General features: G+C 40.8%; 1 protein-coding gene across 1 annotated transcript; it reads left to right on the top strand.

Moving 5' to 3' along the window:
* Window positions 1-1,891: 1,891 nt before the first annotated feature.
* On the top strand, window positions 1,892-13,448 carry LOC146708911 (uncharacterized). The gene is made up of 12 exons (XM_085455800.1): window positions 1,892-2,049; window positions 2,126-2,195; window positions 3,515-3,704; window positions 3,791-3,882; window positions 3,981-4,213; window positions 4,428-4,664; window positions 4,745-4,819; window positions 5,416-5,632; window positions 7,508-7,716; window positions 8,700-8,772; window positions 11,110-11,227; window positions 12,747-13,448. Exons 2-12 carry the CDS (start codon window positions 2,180-2,182, stop codon window positions 12,940-12,942), a joined length of 1,656 nt encoding a protein of 551 aa, XP_085311926.1. The 5' UTR covers window positions 1,892-2,049; window positions 2,126-2,179; the 3' UTR covers window positions 12,943-13,448.
* Window positions 13,449-16,953: the final 3,505 nt, after the last annotated feature.

The raw sequence follows: 16,953 nt of genomic DNA, 5'->3' as shown, positions 1-16,953 counted from the left end.
ATAGTTGTAACATTTTTGACATTTCTGTCTGTAAATTGGAGCTCGTTTAAGGTAGTGGATTCAAAATGTAATGCAAAGTATTTACATGTCTCTGCTATTAAATAGTGCAGCTATTTTCTCTGCAGCACAATTACCCATTGCATGGTATGGTCTCAAACACAAAGAGTGAAATGTTACAATTAACCCCATAGTCTGGGTTAGTTGTAACATATCCTGGGGTAAAATGTAACACAATGAAATAAGGGTACTAACAAAACATTAACATGTAATCTTTGTTTATTCAACACATGAATGCACTTAGAGCCATTTATGTAATTATGTGTGTGTGTGACAGAATGCAGAAATCTAGCTTTTGAACATATTCCAACCCCCCCAAAAAGACAAATTATGGAAATTTCTGCAACTGAATATTTAATTAATTTTGGTTGGTCTTCCTTGAGTTTGGCCTCATTGGCTCAGTGGGCATTATAACCTACAACTCTTGCACCAATTTTGAACATAACAATGAAGCTGAAAAAATGTAGTTGTTCACCAGCATCGCAATTCCATTACTTTTTATCATGGCTTACCTTGGTGTGGTTTGCAAAGTGCTTCAGAAAGATGAGGAAATCTGTTTCTTGCACCCATCCTGATTTATTTCCACTACCAGTACTTCCTACTGGTCCATCTCTGACACAGTGGTCTGCATAATGTATGTGTGGGGAACACAAACAGTGGAGGAATTGTGTTGCCAATGGCATTAACCGCATATACAAAAGCGACCAGTGAACCTCTCTCTGCTGATGTCGTTGCCCCAACTTGTTTAATATAAGTTAAAGTAATAGTGTGGTAAGTTGTAACATCTGCATTATTGTTACAACTAACCCAGACTGTTGCTGTTACAACTGACCCAGACTCCTATAGCCATGAACTAGCTAACATTACAGCCAACGGCTAAAACATTAGCACTAAAGACCTAGACAGAATATATCCCCATAGACATACAAATAACATAATTTAAATTTGATGAGTTTAACTGCAAAGCAGATAATGCTATTAAACATTGAAATAAAGTAGAAAAACTTACTTTTTGGCATACAAATTACTTTTTTTCATGTTAAATTGTCTGTGTTTGACAAAATGTGCTGATTTTTCACATGTGATAGCAGAACTGAATTGGGCATGCAGAGGATGAGTCACATCATTTGAAATTTAGCCCTGATTGGAGAAATTGGAAGTGTTACAACTGACCCACGTTACAACTATCCCCGGTCTCCCCTACTCTTAAGTGTAGAGTTACTTAAGTTTTAGGGACATTGCTTTTTTCACTATATCTGCTTTATCTGCACATTAGACAATCACCAACACTTAAAAGCAAACTTAAACTCCCTTGCATTCGACCCAGTACGAAACATTGATCTTATTTGTTTTTATAACATTGTGACTGTTTGTTTTCATTGTGGTATAGCTGCATTTAATGTTGTTTTTGTATCAACTTTTTAAAAAAATAGTTTTCAATGTATTTATTCACTTTTCTGTATCTGATGTAGCTGTTTTAAAGTGCTTTAAACTTAGTATTGTATGGTATTAGCTTATTTTATAACGCTTCCATATAGAATTCCACATAATAAGGCATTCAGTATGGTCCTGTGGTACTTTTTACAATGCTTTTTCTATTGTAGATTACACAATTAGTATTCTTTTTGCTGCAGCTGTAATGAAGTAATTTCCCTTGCGGGATCAAGTATCTATTTATTTATCTATATCTCACACACACGTGTGGCTAATGGTACTGGTTGGAGTTTTGCTCTCTTCTTGGATCGCAGTCAGCCGTAAATAGCCAAAATCATTTCAGGAACTTCAGACATTTCAGGTCCTCCCACAAACTGGCTCACTGACGCCCCCCCCCCCTTTTCCACCCACCCACTCACTACCCAGCTTCTTCTCAGAAAGAGCGACACCCTGAGCTGGGAAAGCTGTTTGATAACCAGCGTTCAGACACTGGTCGGAGGCAGGCAGGAGCCGCTGTCACGTGCCAGAACCAGTTGAATAATGAAGAGTCGTTGTTGTGTAAGCCAGTCTCTCCGCCTTACCTAACAATTAGCTAGTTTTGGTGGTATAACTGAAACTTCAGTTACCTCCGCAGGTACAGATTAGCGTCCTCTACTCGGTAAAAGCGTCACGCCCATAAAACGGAAGCATGTCAACCGAAAAAGGTAAGACTATTGCCATTTTTTTTACTCCCGTTCTGATAAATCGATATCTCAATTCTTAACGGTACTGTAAGTTTTTCGATTCTAAAAGATATATTAACACAGACACGTGAACAACGTATATGTGGCAGAACAGTTCTATAAACGGTGCATATTTGTATTACTTGTGTATTAAACTACGCTATAATGCGTTAGTGTGCTGGTGTCATATGCACAATTTTAATTCTCAACGTTATGTTAACTTTATGTGCATAAGGCAGTTGAATAAAAGGTGGAATATTTTCCTGAAATATTAACACGTGCAGTATTAAAGTATAAAAGTGAAAGTACTTATTTCGAGTAGAGTGCTTTAGGTTTAAGTAAACTGCTTACTTTTATTGGGAGGTCCCTGTTAAAACTTTTTAATAATTTGAATAATTCAGGTAGTTCTTTTGACACTTAGGCGACACTTTATTAAGATTATTGTGGGGCGTTACAGCGCATCCCACTCAGAGATGCTCTTCTGCATGCCTTAGTTAGTTGTAAACAAGTGGTTGTTTGAGTTAGTGTCCACTTTGAGCAGTCTGGTCATTCTCATCTAACCTCTGACATTAACAAGAGATTTTCTCTCAGAGAACTGCTGCTCACCAGATGTGTTCTATTTTCCTGCGCCTTGTCTGTGAACCCCACAGTTGGCTGTATGAGAAAATCCCAGCAGATCTGCAGTTTTTAAGATACTCAAATCAGCCCATCTGGAATCAGCAACCATGCCATGTTCACCTTTCTTCCCCATTCAAATGTTCTTCATCATCTTGACCATGTCTACATGCCCTAATGCACTGAGGTGCTGCCCTATAATTGGCTCATTAGATATCTGCATTAATAAGCAGTTGACCAGGTGTTCTTACCAAAGTGGCTGATGAGTGCAGATATCAGCTGACTCATTATAGGCAAGAAACTGTGACTTAGCACTAAAAACTATTCAATTTATTGACTTTACTGTGCAGTAAGTATACACAATATAATGCTTTCTATAATTTGCAGATTTTTGGAGATCAATAAAGTATTTCTGATCTATCAGATTTTTCTTTAGTTATATTTATTATTTTTCTAACACAAAATGCTGAAAGTGAAAAAAACGTTTCTGTAAGGATAATGCATGAATAATGCATATTAGTCATTACCTCAATTTTCTGATATTCTTAAAACCAGCTGAATAATTTACTTGATATTAAACATCGACTCAGAGTTTCTGAGATGCATCATTTTACTGGAGCAGGAAATGACAATAAAACTAGAATGGAGACATCATTAAGTAACATTACATATGACATCCTCCCCAGTTCCTGACACCCCAGTGGAAGTCATTGTGGACCTTTTAACTAAAGCCCAGGACATAGCTGCATCCTGTGGGAATGTTCCAGAAGAGTTGACAAGCCACTTGCAGAAGGCTCTGGACATCGCCAGTGGCCTGGATGACTACCTGGAGAAAATGACCACACAGGAAAGTGAACAGCTTGCAGAACTTTTTAAGTAAGTCCTCACTTATAATCATAAAGCACAGCAAGCATTTGCTGTGTGAAATAAGCATTAACATATTCGATTACACTCCATTGTAGAAAGACTTTTTCTCATGACTGGGATCAAGTGCACAAGGAGGGCAAGACTATGTTCAAGCTTCCCAAGGAATGTATCACTGGACACGTTGAAGGTGGGACTTTCATACATGTGCTGCTTACACTATACCATTTTCTTTTTTACTGGTTTAGTCATATTGTGATAACATGATCTCTGATCTGTTTTTGGCAGGTCAAACGCTGAAGATGCTGATCCACATGAGTCAAGCAAAAAGGGTCCTAGAGATCGGGATGTTCACTGGCTATGGAGCTCTGTCGATGGCTGAAGCCCTACCAGAGGACGGGTGCTTAGTGGCCTGCGAGTTGGAGCCATACCTTAAAGAGTTTGCTCAGCCCATTTTTGATAAGTCTCCACATGGTAAAAAGATTAACGTCAAGACTGGAAATGCCATGGAGACACTAAAGGTGAATAAAAATCGATCAACTTTGGATCCTTTTGAAGGTCCAATGAACTGTTTTGCAAACTAAAAATACATTTAGGTAACACTTAGCCTTCACTGCGTGTCACATGCGTTCCATAATCAGAACAGTCCAAGGCTAACGCTGACCCTTTTTGTCAATAAGTGAACAAACTGTGGGTCATGGGGTCAGTTTTGTAATAACGTTGTCTCTGTTCCAGGAATTAGCCACCGCCGGTGAACAGTTCGACATGGTTTTCATCGATGCAGACAAAAACAACTACATCAACTACTACAAATTTATCATGGACAACAACATGCTCAGATTGCGAGGGGTCATATGTATCGATAACTCGCTGTTCAAAGCCAGGGTTTATCTTAATGAAACCACAGATAGCAATGGACTGGCCCTTCGCGAGTTCAACCAGTTTGTGTCTAATGACCCCCGAGTAGAGCAGGTGAGTTTCAGATGTTTTCGTGTTGCAGTCAGTTGTTTGTTGGTTAACCTTTATTCTAATAATGCCTCCTTGTTTGAAAGGTCATAGTCCCTTTAAGAGACGGCCTCACTCTTATCCGTCGGGTACCTCCGGCTGCTGAGTGCTTTCGGCATCAGGTACTGTTAACCTCCCTCAGTCACAGCTGATATACGTGCCTTCACTATTCACAGTATCAGCAATACTATAACATTAAATGCTAGATATAAACACCTCACAACTCAGGGATAAGCGGGATCCAAGTTTATCTCACCTACCAAGTAGTGATTTAATTCTTTTCATGACCCCATCAAAAGAAAGAGTTTACCATATAAACAATTCATCTCCCTCATCATGACACAAATGAATGAATGAAATGAAATGTTTGGGGCACTTATTCAGTGTGGTTAATTTTACTTACAGATGATCTAAAAGGTCTGTGTTGAGGTTTTTTCATACGGTGAAAAGTTAAATCCTATTTTAAAATATACCTGTTAGCACTTGTTAGCAGGAGCTTTTCTATGTTGATTTGTATCTGCTTACTTGTACTCCTTCTTTCACTGTGCCATTATTGATTCTATCTGTGGCTTCCCTGCAAAATCCTATTGATTTATGGATTACCACTTTGTAGTTCTGACTACGTTTTATTTACAGCATGTAATGATTGATGTGACGAGTTTCTCCAGGCATCATCATACTTACTGATCACATCTGCCTGTTTATTCTCGTTCATTAGTGTAAAATTACAGATGATGAGGTTTTCCGTGGGGTCACAGGGCGTTTCATCCTGGATCGAATGCGTCTTGACGGTAAGGTGGCCTATGTGACAGGCGCTGGACAAGGCATAGGCCGAGCATTCGCTCACGCTCTGGGTGAAGCTGGTGCAAAGGTGGCTGTGGTAGACCTGGATGGAGCAAAAGCTGAGACAGTCGTTGAGGAGCTCTTCCTTAAAGGTAACAAAAAACATACAAGGACTGACTTGAATGCCCTTTTTTTCACAGCCCATCCTAGTTTAGAGAATGGATTCCCAAAGTGGTCTGCAGCCTCCTGGTGGGCTATTAAGGTACTGCAGGTTGGCCCTGTGAAGTAGTGGTGTGCGGATCGATATTGACATACCGATTCCTCCGATACCAGTTATTTATGTTCTAGAATTGATTCTCAAATTAAAATATCAATATTTTAGTAATTTGGGGTAAATATGTAGTTTACCATTAACAGGAACACAGCGGAACTACTTCCTCTTCCGCCTTTCATAGTCATGTGCGAAATATGGCTGTATGAATGTGTCGCAGCCCCTTGACGTGCACACTCACAACAATGGCTGAGCGTAACTGGAGTCATGTGTGGACGTATTTTACCTCCACAAACAGCCGAGACGCGGTTTGCGATAACTGTGGCAGACAGTGAGGTGTTGTGGCAACATCACTAACCTCGTCAAACACCTCAGAGTAAATCATGTCACAGAATATGATGAGCTTATGTTGAGGCAAATTGAAGGGGAGGAGAGGTGCTGCTAGGGCGAGACAGACGTCTCTCACGGAGTCCTTTAGTGCTGCAGGCAGGCAACGTGTTCAAATAGCGCACAACTTCAGGTTTTTTATTTCTATATGATCATTCTGCATTTTTAAGCAATAAGAACAAGTAGTCTGATGTTCTGTAATCATTATGAAGCTATGGTTGTTATATAGGCTAGGACTGAATGGTCAGTGTTCATACTGTAAGGATCATGGCATATGTCTGTATGTCTCCTTCTTAACTGGTGAGCCAATCAATGTGAGACTTTACACGAACATTGTTACATAGACAGTGATTATTAACATGTACAGGTTTCTGAAAATACTTTTATTACAAATCTAAATTCTTTGAATTTCTGTATATATTGTATATATATATATATATTTTGTATACATTAAGTTAATTTCATCATCTCCCCCCCGCACTTGTGATTTTACATTCTCCATTTGTGTTTGTTTCATTGAATGGACGTCACTCACGTAACTTCAAGGTCAACAAAATTTATATCTGGGACAGAATTTAGGGATAGAGTCGCCACTAAATATGGAATGAAGTCCACTTACTAGGATGGCTTTAATCCACAACTCCTAAAACAGTGTGGTTCAGTTTTATTCTGTAATCAGTAATTAAGGAAAAAAAGTTACTGGTTACTTTCCTTTCTTTACTCACTTGATTGTTGTTATGGTTGTTGTTCTTAAGTTGTTCCTTTCCTTAAAACTTTCCTTAAAGTTAATAAGAAGAACTACATTACAACCCTGATTTAACATAACTTGCTCCTTTTTTTCAGACTGTTCACCCTGCTGTGACTCAATTGTTAAAGAAGTCCAAAGGAATGTGATGCTGAACAGCCTGGAGTCTCCCTGCTTTTGTTCGCTGCAATAGCCGAAATACTGCAGATGTCTTAAGATTGCTTGCGGTGCAGAGCAATAAGTTCAAAGACATCGATGACAGCCAGAAATTAAAATGAAAACCTGTAAGAGTCACAACAATATGTTGGCCTCAAAGTGGTGAAGCTGGCCTTAAACTGGAAAATCTGCTATGACAGCATCACTGTTGAATAGCACGCTTCAAACCGGGCTTTATTTGTGAGAAAACAAGCATGCCCTGCGTTTATTCATTCAAAATGAGTTTCACATTGTGAATTTTGTCATTAGTTTGTGTCTTGACCAGCAGATGGCAGCATACTAAAGGATAAAATGTTTGATCAAACGTGATCTCACTATATCCACATTACTTAGGGCATTACTTTTTGTGTCAAAGAATCTAAAATGCCGAATTTTCTCACAGTACACCCCTGTGTTACTTTCAAACAGGTATCAATGCCATTTCGATAACAGCTGACATCAGCAAGTCAGATGACGTCCAGAGGATGATCGACGCCATCGTTTCCAAATGGGGAGTGATCCACATTGGTTGTAACAATGCTGGCATCAACATGAACTCAGCCAGCGAAGACACCAGTCTAGAGGAGTGGGACAAAACCTTTAATGTGAACCTCAGGGGGACCTTCATGTGCTGTCAGGTGTGTGTCACCTCCCATCCTGTGCGAGGGTAGTGCAATAGCAGTAAATATTATCAAGTATTTTTCCAAGTGATTTGGTCCTAATTAGTTTTGTAAGAGATTCACTCACATACACCTCTGCTTTGATAAACACTGGGTAGGAAGACGTTTTGTAGCATACAAACGGGTTTTATGTTTACCAGAACTGCCAGAAAATGTACTTAACCACTGTAGCTTTCGCTCATCTCACTGCACTAATTTTATAGAGTTGGTTTATTTCCATTACAAATTAAAAACTAATCTATAAACAGAGACAAATTCAAAATGAATCGTGCACTTATTGATCAGTCAGATTCACTAATAGGAAAGTGTTTGAATGAACATGTTTACTGAAGCAAATCTAAAACAGAGCTGCCTCTATAGCAGCTGAAGACTTGACATACATAAATCACATTATCTGTCCTTTTGTGACGGGTCATGTTTTCTTGCTGTTTTCGAAGCTTAAGAAGGAAAAAATCCTGATTCTGCACACACAACGAGTACAGTTCATGCAAACACCCCATAGCTGAAACGTTATTTTCTGTTAAAATGAAAAATGCATCCATCAGTTTAATATATTTACAAATTATTCCCAGTTAAATATGAGTAAAAAAGAGCCAAACAGATTCTCGGTGACGTATTCCTTCAGCACTCTATTTCTGTCCAAACTAGTTAAGACTGTGACCTAATTAATGGTCCAACCAGCTTGAGCTCCTTTGTAGAAACTAAATTTAGTCCTAAATTATCGAGTTGCTGCGAGACATCTATATGTACAACCTACAACCCCCCCCCACGCCCACCCTTTTTTTTGTGCCGCTTTCAAATCCACACCAAACGTTTTCCCGTCTCCGACGATAAACTGCATGTTTTTGTGTTGATCTGTGCTCAGCTTTGGGCATGGCATATCAGGGCCTTAATAATAAGGTGTTTAACGTGTCTCTCGCCCCTCCGAATCCTTGCCTTAGGCAGCAGGTCGAGTGATGTTGAAGCAAGGGTACGGCAAGATTATCAACACAGCTTCCATGGCCAGTCTAATAGGTGAGTGATGATTCTATTTCCCCACTTTCTCTCTGGAGCCCCTCCATGTCTGCTTTTAATCTCTCCATTTGGCGTGGAGAGTTGGGCAGAGTGAAGGAGGGGGAGGAAGGGAGAGTTAAATACATTTGTGCTGTACAGCTATGTGGGTGAGTGCACATCGCATTAGATTTTCATCTTCAAACAAAGTCTTTTTTTTAGCAGTTTTCTTCGTTTATGAGAAACTTAAGGTGAGCCTTCACTTTTAAAACAGGATTAGGCAACTTTTAGCCCAGTTAAACAGTTCTATAGAGATGCATCCACCCCTGCATACAGTAGCAGTGTTGTGATTGCATCTCGCCGAGGCATTTTTGCATCATAATAAACATCCCCTCTCCGCGGAGCTGTCTGGAGGATGTGGAAGGCAACCTGAGGTCCAACTTGGGAGGGGAGGGTTCCTGTGCCGCGGCAAAACCCCAGCCTGTGCCAACGGCCTTGTTTGAACAGCAGAAGACACTTTTAGAGTTTAGTGGGAGCCTAGTAAAAGCCTTGTAATTCGCTGCACCGGTGTAATGTTCCTCCTCCAACAGGTTTCTCCAGAGGAACTGCAACACTTCATCAGCAGTATAGTCAAATCGCCAGTAAAGCGCCGTGCCATATGGACCCCAGTCCCGACTGCAGGGGCAATCTGTAAAACAGGAACATGCTGGTAAATAGAGGCCGGCATAAAGAAAATGATCAATTACTCGCATTACGCTCAGTCCTTCAGGAATTTACTTTATTGGTCTGGACATCTGTTATAATATTGTCATAATGTGTAATCAGATGGGACCTGTTCTAGCCAAGTGGACGACCAAAAAGCAGCCGTAAATGTCCAATTAAAATGCACAATGACAGCTTTTTGTCCATCTGCTGAATGGAATGTGCTCGTGGGCCTGCAAACACCCCCTCGACACACACACACAGACACTCTCTGAACATCAACAACTATTTTTTTCTGAATGACGGCCAGCAGCTCAAAGACACCCGGACAGGAAATATCTATCTTGATTTTTTTTTTTTTTCTTTTCTTTTTTGGTTTTGACCTTACTTGAGGGATTTGTGACTCTCGCACTCATACCTGCAGATCTGCCCTTCATAGAAATGGACATAACAACAGCAGCTGGGAAAAGAGTACATCATTTGAACTCCTTATCTGCTCAGAAGAATTCAAAATTTAAAAGGCGTGCCTGATAAAGAGCATGTTTTCTCCCACTTGCAACGGGCAATAAGTAGGGTGAATGTTAAAGAGGGCTTTGGAAAATGCTCTCCTTCTACTTCTTTTTCGCTTCTCTGGGGATTACTGCTCTTTAAGACGGCGAAAAACATCAATGCAGGTTTATTTAAAGGATGAAGGCATTTTCTGAATGGTATTTTGCGGCCGTATCATCAGGTCTTGAGCAAGGATTAGTGCTGTTAGGCATTTTGAGCTGTGTTTCCTGTCCTGATAAGTCGGATTTCACCTTCAATCTGCGTGTAAGCCCTGGGCTCGGCTCATCCTCGCCTGCTCCTCTGAGGTCCCAGCCTACCCTTATCCAGCCCAGCCCAACCCAACCTTACCTTCCTCTGCAATCTCGTCGCTGAACCCTGCTCATGGCTACCATCCTCCTGTCCCACCCTTTACTTGTTATTTCTTCAACACATCCCAGCTTTTACACCTACACTGCAAATTTTATTCCTCTTTGTCTTCTTTTTTCCAACATCCCTAAATTGCATGCAGGATGCTCCAGCCCTTTTCTCCTCAGGACCACTCTCTGTCTCTCCGCAGCTGGCTGGTATTTATCATCCCCGGTCTCACACTGAAGCCATTTGGCAGTCAGATCGGCGGGTGATGAGGTTAACTACTAAAGTTGTATGTAACTTGGAGCCTTCCTTGTGATGATTAATCAACCAGGAGAAAATGAGCCCCTGTCCCGGCATCCCATGCAGTGTGCAGCATCTGTGATGGTCAAGGCAAACAAATGGCTCCCTCCCTTTGTTGCTGAGGACAGAGCATAACTGGACATTATAAGCAATTAATTTTACCTAGCATCATCCACAGAGTCCCCAGCAGCTAATGGAAGAGCTTTTATGTAGTGTGCACAAGAAACCACAGGAACTGGAATGTGCACCGTAGAAGCTATTGGCCCGCTGTAAGAAGGAAACTCTTCAGTTAAGGCAAATGATAAAACAACAAGAGGCTTTAATAAGAATGTGAAAAGTGCATACCACTATTAATGATGCTGTAATTGTTGCCTTCTTAAATGGCACGTGCCACTTCCCGAAATGGACAGCAGTGACTTTTTTCAGTAACTCATTTTCTTTCCACCCTTCACTGTCCAGTCCCCCATCCTCAGAAGCAGCTTTCATACAACACATCCAAGGCCGGTGTGGTCAAACTGACTCAGACTCTGGGCACTGAATGGGCCGACAGAGGAGTGCGCGTCAACTGCATCTCGCCGTAAGTACTGCCTATTTTTGGCCTTCCTCGTCTTCCTCCAAAACACAGCGGCCCACCTTTTGATTATAGCAAGCTGCGAAAGGAGGCAGTGATTAGCGCCATTTTGCTTTCATATGAAGAGCTCCCGTTTGAGGGGGATGCACTAATTTAAGTCCTCAAACAATGCATCAGTGCTTAATTAGATGACGTCTTGAGGGATGAATCAACCAAACACTTGCTCTAATTGTTCTGTTCAATTAGGGAATCAAATTTGCAACCTCACTCCAAGTGTCGGCGCAACAATAGCGCCCTTGTTTGTATCTATTTGTCTGTGAAGCTGAGCAGTAGGAAGAAAAAGGAGGAGAACACAGGAAGGGGGCTGTTTGAATGTGTGTCGGGAGGGGAGGTAGGGGTGGTGGTTGAGGGGGCGGGGGGGTGTTAAGTGAAGCATCTCTTAGCCCCAGCCATCCCTGAGCAAATCCGTCCGGTGGCACCGGGCGAGCCGGGCCCAGTCACAGCCCCAGAACAAAGCCCTCACACACGCGCCACGCTCAGCTTTATTTATCGGCAGCTTGTTTGCTAATTTTAATTTGCAAAGAAGCAATTCGCTTCCCCCCCCACCCTCGCTAACCGGGTGTCTCAATGGGCCGCTGATTTCTTTGAAGTGACAGTCGGTAAATATGCATAAAAAAGGGACACAATTAGCGCTCACGAGGTTGACTGGAGCCTGATTCCATTGGCAACTTTAGCCGCAGCGGTGATAAGCTGCATTATCTAGAAAATTGGCTGAGGGAAAACAGTACCTCTGATTGCCAGGAAAGGTTCCAGATAACAGGGCAGCTGAAGAGAAATATAATTGAGGTGGAATATGTTAACCAAGGTGTCACACGCTCCTTGGAAGTGCTAATTTAGCCAAATGTTGGAATTCCATATCAAGGCACCAGGATACATCGAACAATGATTCAGGCCTCATGGCTTTTAGTCACTGTCACAGCGATTGTGGGGAAAGTCAGAAGTCGTCTCGTATTAGGCGCAGGCGGGCATGTTGACATATTTATTCAAATGTAAGCTCTGTGATATTTGACTGTAGAGGAGTGGAGAGAATGGCATTTGTTGTGACACGGCGCTATTAGATGCCAGTGTGCAACCAGCAAACTAAAAGCAGCGGTTTTCTGATAAACTTCGCCTAAATACTGTCTCGGCATCAAAGTAGCACATTTCAATGGGGAAATATAATAAGTATTTAACCAAAGGCTATGTGCAAATTATACCACACGTCCCCTCGTACCCATGGGCTCTTCCAGAGATGTGCCAGTCATTAAAGTGCCACCCGTCCCACAGTAAATATCATCAGAGATGCCATGCCATGCCCTTTCTGCAAAGGATAATTGGGTTTATTTTTGTCACCAAAGTGGTGGCTCTGAAACAACGCTGTCACTCCTGGCTCTGAACTGTGATGTCTTCTGATTTCATTGTGTGTGTCTGTGTGTGTGTGCTTTTCTTTCTTTCGCTCTCTCACTTTGTCTGCTTCTCTTTTCAGGGGGATTGTTGACACCCCTCTCATCCACTCGGAGAGTCTGAGGCCTCTGGTGCAGCGCTGGCTGTCAGATATTCCTGCTGGTAGACTGGCTCAAGTGACAGACCTGCAAGCTGCAGTGGTCTACTTGGCATCTGATGCCTCTGACTACATGACAGGGCATAACTTAGTCATAGAAGGTGGGCAAAGTCTGTGGTAGAAGGGTTAGATGAAGAGATGAAAACTTTCCTCCCCCCTCTTCTTCATTCTCCAGGGATTAAAAATAGGTGGCATTCATATTATGTCCCTTTGAGACTTGAACAGTAATATCAGTTTAAATGAAACTGCAGTTTCTGGACAGGTGAGATCAGTTTTGGGAGTTTGGGTTTTTTTTTCTCTGTGCAGACTGTAGGCTTAGTTCAATGTCCGGTGTGGTACAACAGCAGAAAATGTTTTACTGAAAGGAAAATAAAGCAACAATGTTAAATACAGGAAAGAGTTATAAACATTTTTTTTATTACCAATTCTTTTAGCAGGAAAGTACCAAGCGTTACTTTCAATTGAGACCAAATTATCACAGTTTCTTTTTTGTTACAGTGTTTTATTCCCTGGATGCTGCTTAAACATACTGATGACTGTGACTGTAACACTTTATTGTATCTGCTCCAACACAAACACAGATAAATGCTGTCAAAAATACAAATGGGTAATAAAAAGTAAAAAGGTTTTGTATTGTAATGAACTGGGGGAAGTTATCCTTGCATGTTAAAGTGAAAGACTGTGTGTGACTGTTTTTTTCCCTCTCATTAGCTGCTGTTGAGTGCTGTGTACAACAATTAGTCCCAATATTAAAACCACTGACATGTGAAATGAATAATATTGATCATGTGTTTGCCGGCATCCTGGTGTCCCTGAACGCGGCTGGCTCTTCCCCATAGATGTGCCACAACGCAAAAATTGTTCAGGGACAAGAATGTGACAAAAACTCCTAAGGCGCTGACCTGACCTATTTGTCTATTAGGCAAATAGGAACAAGCTTGATCCACAGAGGCTGCTACCTTAAAGACCCAAAGGATCAGCTGCCACCACCCTGGCACCCAAAGCCACATGCCCTGGTGCGCTGTTTGGTATGACAAAGAAGACCTGCATAACAGGTAGTTTTGATGTTTTTGCCGACAGCACCAGTAAACTGATATATTTTGTGAATTCTTAAAAACTCCAGAAATTTGCTCCTACACAATGTTTGCTTCATCGGTGACCAGTCACACCAGTGTGGGAGTGTTCTTGCACGTCTTGCACCTCACTCTATTTCGCCTAGGACTCGTGCACCCAGCATGATGGACCGAGCAGTCACCAGTCCGCTTCTCTCTACCTCTTTCTTGCCAAATGGTCCCCAGAAGTGGTACTTGTGAGAACCATCTTAATTGCTCCATTAACTGTTTGTGTGCTGAAAAACAATACTTAAAGGAGAGGTTAGCAGAGGAGGTGACCCTGGTTGCCGCAATTACATGAAAAGTAGTGGCCAATTAGCGCTCTCTGCAATGTGACACTGTTGCTGTTTGTGTGAGCAACTTCAAGTTCTCACTGTTAGTGACCAATCTCTGATTTCCATAATTGTGAGATTGGTCATTAATCGGAATGGCTCGTGAGAGGATCCCATTAAGATATGGAGTGAGATCTGATCATCTCCTCTCTCTTCTGTATTTATCTCCAGCTGCATTGGCACATTGGAAATTATTGGGATTCTTATCCTCGTATTTTCTGGTGAAATATCAAACTTTGGCTCAGCATCTGGAGGTGAGACTTTGTAGAATTTGTTCACGAGTTTGTCCTTTGTAGGACTGTTTCACTGTTTTGCCACTGAGGGGCAGCATAGAGTCAGGTGCAGCACTGATGCAAGGACAAAAACTTACAACAAGGGGTTATCACATTATTTGCTATCATCTAAAGATAATAACAGCGAGCTGCTACATGTATGTGGGCAGATTATTGCAAGAAGACCTCTCCAATTCTAGTATGCAAACAGCTCAATGTGACAGTCAAAGAAAAACTGAATAAATACTCATATATCTTTAATTAAATGTGGTGTGATAGTGGACGGTTACATTTCAAATGCATTAAAAATGTAATCATGTCCAGCTGTTGAGAGATTCAGATAATTGTTACAAGTTACGTGAAGTGGAAAGGCGATAGAACAAAACGGTTGGAAGGTGCAGTATCTGTTTGCATCTGCAAATCTTTACTTAACACAAGCAAGATTGAATTTAAAAATCTCAAGTTTTAGCTTGGTTTTTTTTTTCAAGTTAACTAAAGTTGAAGATGAGACATATTCCAGGAGAATTTTAAATCAAAACATCCCACCAGAAAGCAAAAATAATCTGCTTTTTCCAGCCAGTCTCTGTCATCATTTAGTGGCAGTGTATAAACTGTTGTTTTTCCGTCATGTTTTGCACCACATTAAACTGTTTCAGAGTCCTCTTGGAGAGGTCTTGTTTTCCTTTACAATTGCAGCCAAAAGAGCTAAATCCATAATTTGAGCAGCAAAACATGATCCCTTTGAATGCCATAGCCTGCTTCATGAGGTGTAAGTGATCTTGAATCCATTATTTATGACCTCCTTTTGGTACCATTACACTGAAGAGTGGGACCCCATTGTACACAGCACTGTTGTGCTAAACACTTCTCCAGCAACAAAAAAGGCACTTGCGCTCTCGCACTTCAAATCAACTTTGATTAATGCTCCGCTCTGTCACGGCATGCAACATTTTACAGCGGCAGCCGTTCAGTGGGAGACCTGGGTCGATCTTGAACAACACCATGAGGCAGTATGAGTTGCTGAGCAGACTGTGTCCTGGTGACAAGAGGGCCCAAGGGTTTATGGATGACATATTAACATTCGACAATATCAATACAGTTTTATTGATGGATTATAGCGTCCTGTTACATACCCACTCAGTGAAGTGTTCAAAGATGAAATGTTACCCCTTATAAATTGAGTTGTTCTCCCCCCTGATGCTTTTATCAGAGATAGGACTGTGCAACAAAAAAAGTCAACATTTATCTCGTTATAAAGGCTAGGAGTGCTGTGCAAACTTTAAACTTAATGACCCCTAACAATTTAATTGGACTGATTAAATGATGGAAGGTGCTAATGCTTACTGCAGTCAAAATATTCAGCAATTCTGATTCAAAATACATGTGAAAATTAAAATTTTGTGGTTCTTATTAACACTTGAAATGCTATATAAATGACACTCAGTTTTTAAGTATAAAGTTGAGAAAATGTCTTCAGTTGTAAATGAAGTAGACACAGTACCTTCCATATCTGTAAGAAAGATTTTCTTTAGAAATTGGTAATTAGCATTAGTTAACTTCAGTTTTACACAACCACTTATCATATTTACATTTATTTATTTTTAATCATTTAGCAAACAAAATATAACACTGATAAAATAAGTAGTGTGATACTGTTGGGCGTTTTGTTAGGTCCAGACAAAGCTAAAGCTATCTTTGTGAAGTGCAAAGCTAATTGTCTGCTAGCATAAACTGTTAGTAAAAGGTGAACCATTGGTACCATTACACTGAAGAGTGGGTCCCTATTGTAAATTTTCAGCAAATATTTAGTATATTCAGCAGACAAAGCTAAAGCTATCTTTGTGAAGCGCAAAGCTAACTGTCTGCTAGCATAAACTGCTCGTAAAAAGTTGAAGCCACAGTGATCTTGTTGTGAAGTTCCTATTTTTTCTGTAGAAATTTTGTTTTTCAAGCTGATTGCCACTGCCATCTTAGCATGTAGAAAATAGAAATCAGACAAGAAAAGAAGAAAAAAGACACCTAAGCATGTGAGCTGCCTGACTGGAGTGACTTAAGCCCAGTACACTGACCCAAAACCATACCTTGCTTTACTGTTCTATTTTCACATAATAGGAATCATAATTTATGAAATAAACACCATATTGTATTCAGTTCACTTGAAGCTAGTAAATGAGACCATAATCTTATCAACAAAACATTTATTGAGATTTTTGATGTTAGGTTTTTGCTAAGATCATAAAGCAAGTGAGCCAGGTTAGAGTTTGATTCAACTGGACTTTTATTGCCACCACAGAAGACACCTTGTGTTCGCCAGGAGAGAAAGAATGCAGTTTTAAGGCAATTCCACATTGGCTTCACTTTTTAGACCTGAAAATTATCTTTTATATAGTCTGTGGCTTACTAGCGCTAGCATGCT

The sequence above is a fragment of the Copadichromis virginalis genome, linkage group LG5, assembly GCF_057382275.1.
Source record: "Copadichromis virginalis isolate Kocher_CV1m ecotype Utaka linkage group LG5, C_Virginalis_male_GT1.1, whole genome shotgun sequence".
Classification (NCBI taxonomy): domain Eukaryota; kingdom Metazoa; phylum Chordata; class Actinopteri; order Cichliformes; family Cichlidae; genus Copadichromis; species Copadichromis virginalis.
This window is presented reverse-complemented; position numbering and strand designations above follow the sequence as displayed.